At 38.0% G+C, this 2,083-nt stretch overlaps 1 protein-coding gene across 1 annotated transcript; it reads right to left on the bottom strand.

Moving 5' to 3' along the window:
* Positions 1-831: 831 nt before the first annotated feature.
* Positions 832-1,770, bottom strand: LOC103729501 (olfactory receptor 1052-like). Its single transcript, XM_008827580.1, has one exon. The coding sequence runs from the start codon at positions 1,768-1,770 to the stop codon at positions 832-834; it is 939 nt and encodes a 312-aa protein (XP_008825802.1).
* Positions 1,771-2,083: the final 313 nt, after the last annotated feature.

Here is a 2,083-nt window from a genome sequence, read left to right as displayed (position 1 = left end):
TAAAGGAATATTGACAACTGATTGCTGCTAGATGTGGAACAGCTGATCTTCCTAAAACAAAGACTTCTAGATAGGGTGACTAGATTCACCGGATGGACAAGTACTGGGGAATGGCTGGGGTACAGACAACGCAGCAGACGCTAGCAGAGATGACAGAGTATAAGGTCTCTAGTGAGGGGGAAGGCTATGGGAGGGTGCCATCTGGGAAGTAGGTATATAGATTAATAAATTTGTTTGAAATGTTTTGTGTAATATATACACAAAAAATAAATTTAAAAAATGAGTTATATTTGAGGAGGAAGCATAAAAATTATGTCATGTTAATTATTATGGGTGATAAATATTACCCTTGAAATCTACCTGATGACTGTATATATACTCCATACATAGGTGTCAAGGATCAGAGTGCAACCAACCATGACTGGTAATAATAGGATACATACAGATTAGAGACACATGTGCCAACATCTGAGTGGTATTAGCAAAAACAATGAGTCTTTATGTAAGAAAGAGTATACTTTAAAATGAAATGGGGATCCTTTTTAAAGGTTAAAAACTCATTCAATTTTATGTCTTACAGGGTTTATACTGAGTTCAATATTGTATAATTGTATTAATTCAAGTGTGAACCTAAAAAATTTTGTAGCCACTTTTAAAGAGATGTGTCTTTGCTCTGGAAATTGTCATTGAGTATGTTAAAACTGTAATGAAATGCTTCTTCTGAAAAAAACCTAATTTATAGTTTGTTTTCCATGGTATCACTGATACAACTTCATATGCAATCTGTTTGATGATTGATGTAAAATTTCCAAAGACGGTGATAAGATTGAGTCAAGAAGTGCCCCTTTTCTGACAAATTGATCTTTTTACTGCTTCTTGTACATCTTTATTCCTCAGGCTATAAATCAGTGGGTTTAACATAGGGATGATCAATGTGTAAAACACAGCAGACACCTTCTCCTGTTCCAAGGAATACTGAGAACTTGGCTGGATATAGCTAAAAGTCACAGACCCATAGAATAAAGTTACTGCTGTCAGATGGGATGCACAAGTGGAGAAAGCTTTGTGCCTCCCCTCGGCTGACCGGATTCTCTGTATTGCAATGAAAATTTGAATATAAGAGATCATGATTATGATAAAAGTGAACACCGCAAACACTCCAGAGAAGATCAGAAGCAGCATCTCATTGGTGCGTGCATCTGAGCATGAGAGCTTCAAAAGTGGAGGAATGTCACAGAAGTAGTGATTCACAACGTTTGGACCACAGAAGTCTAGTCTGACCAAGCCTATTGTGTGTGTCAATGAATTAATGAGTCCTCCCAAGTAAGATGCAAGAACCATTTGCATGCAAAGTCTTTGGGTCATAGTGACTGTGTACAATAAGGGGTTTGCAATGGCCACATAGCGGTCATAAGCCATCATAGACAGGAGGATACCTTCTGTGGTTATATACACAGCAAAAAAGAAACTCTGTAGAACACAAGCGAAGAATACACTGGACTTATGTTCTGATAAAAAATTAACCAGCATCTTAGGAGCAAAGACAGTAGAGTAGCAGATGTCACAGAAAGAGAGGTTGCTAAGGAAGAAGTACATTGGTGTATGAAGTTGAGAATTCAACCAGATCAAGGCAATCATCCCCCAATTCCCTAAAAGTGTTATGAGATAGATAAGGCTGAAAAGTAAGAAGAGAGGAACCTGCAAGGTAGGGTTTTCAGTTAAACCTACCAGGATGAATTCTTTCACACCTGTTTGATTCCAAATTGCCATGTTTTCATTTGTTTATAGCTCCTTAATTGCAAAACAAGATCAGGCCACTCAGATGACAAGCAGAGTTTCCTTCAGGAACAGATATCCACAATAGGATGAGACATTTAGGGTTAACCTGTGGTAGATTAAGCCAAGAGATAACCCTCAGCAGCAGCCCATATGTAAGTAAGAGAGTACAGCTCATACACTGAGCTTCAAATGATGGCAACTTAAATTAGTTTATTCTCTGCTCTCACAGAAGAAAAAAGGAAGACAGGCATTCTTTTCTCCCAAGCCTATTAGGGGAACTGACATTCAAATCCAGAGGTTGGTA

Source organism: Nannospalax galili, unplaced genomic scaffold (genome assembly GCF_000622305.1).
Source record: "Nannospalax galili isolate Female #2095 unplaced genomic scaffold, S.galili_v1.0 scaffold731, whole genome shotgun sequence".
Lineage (NCBI taxonomy): Eukaryota > Metazoa > Chordata > Mammalia > Rodentia > Spalacidae > Nannospalax > Nannospalax galili.
This window is presented reverse-complemented; position numbering and strand designations above follow the sequence as displayed.

Bases quoted from the DNA above. Each gene is read 5' to 3' on its own strand.
- LOC103729501 (XM_008827580.1), bottom strand. From the start codon at position 1,770: ATGGCAATTTGGAATCAAACAGGTGTGAAAGAATTCATCCTGGTAGGT.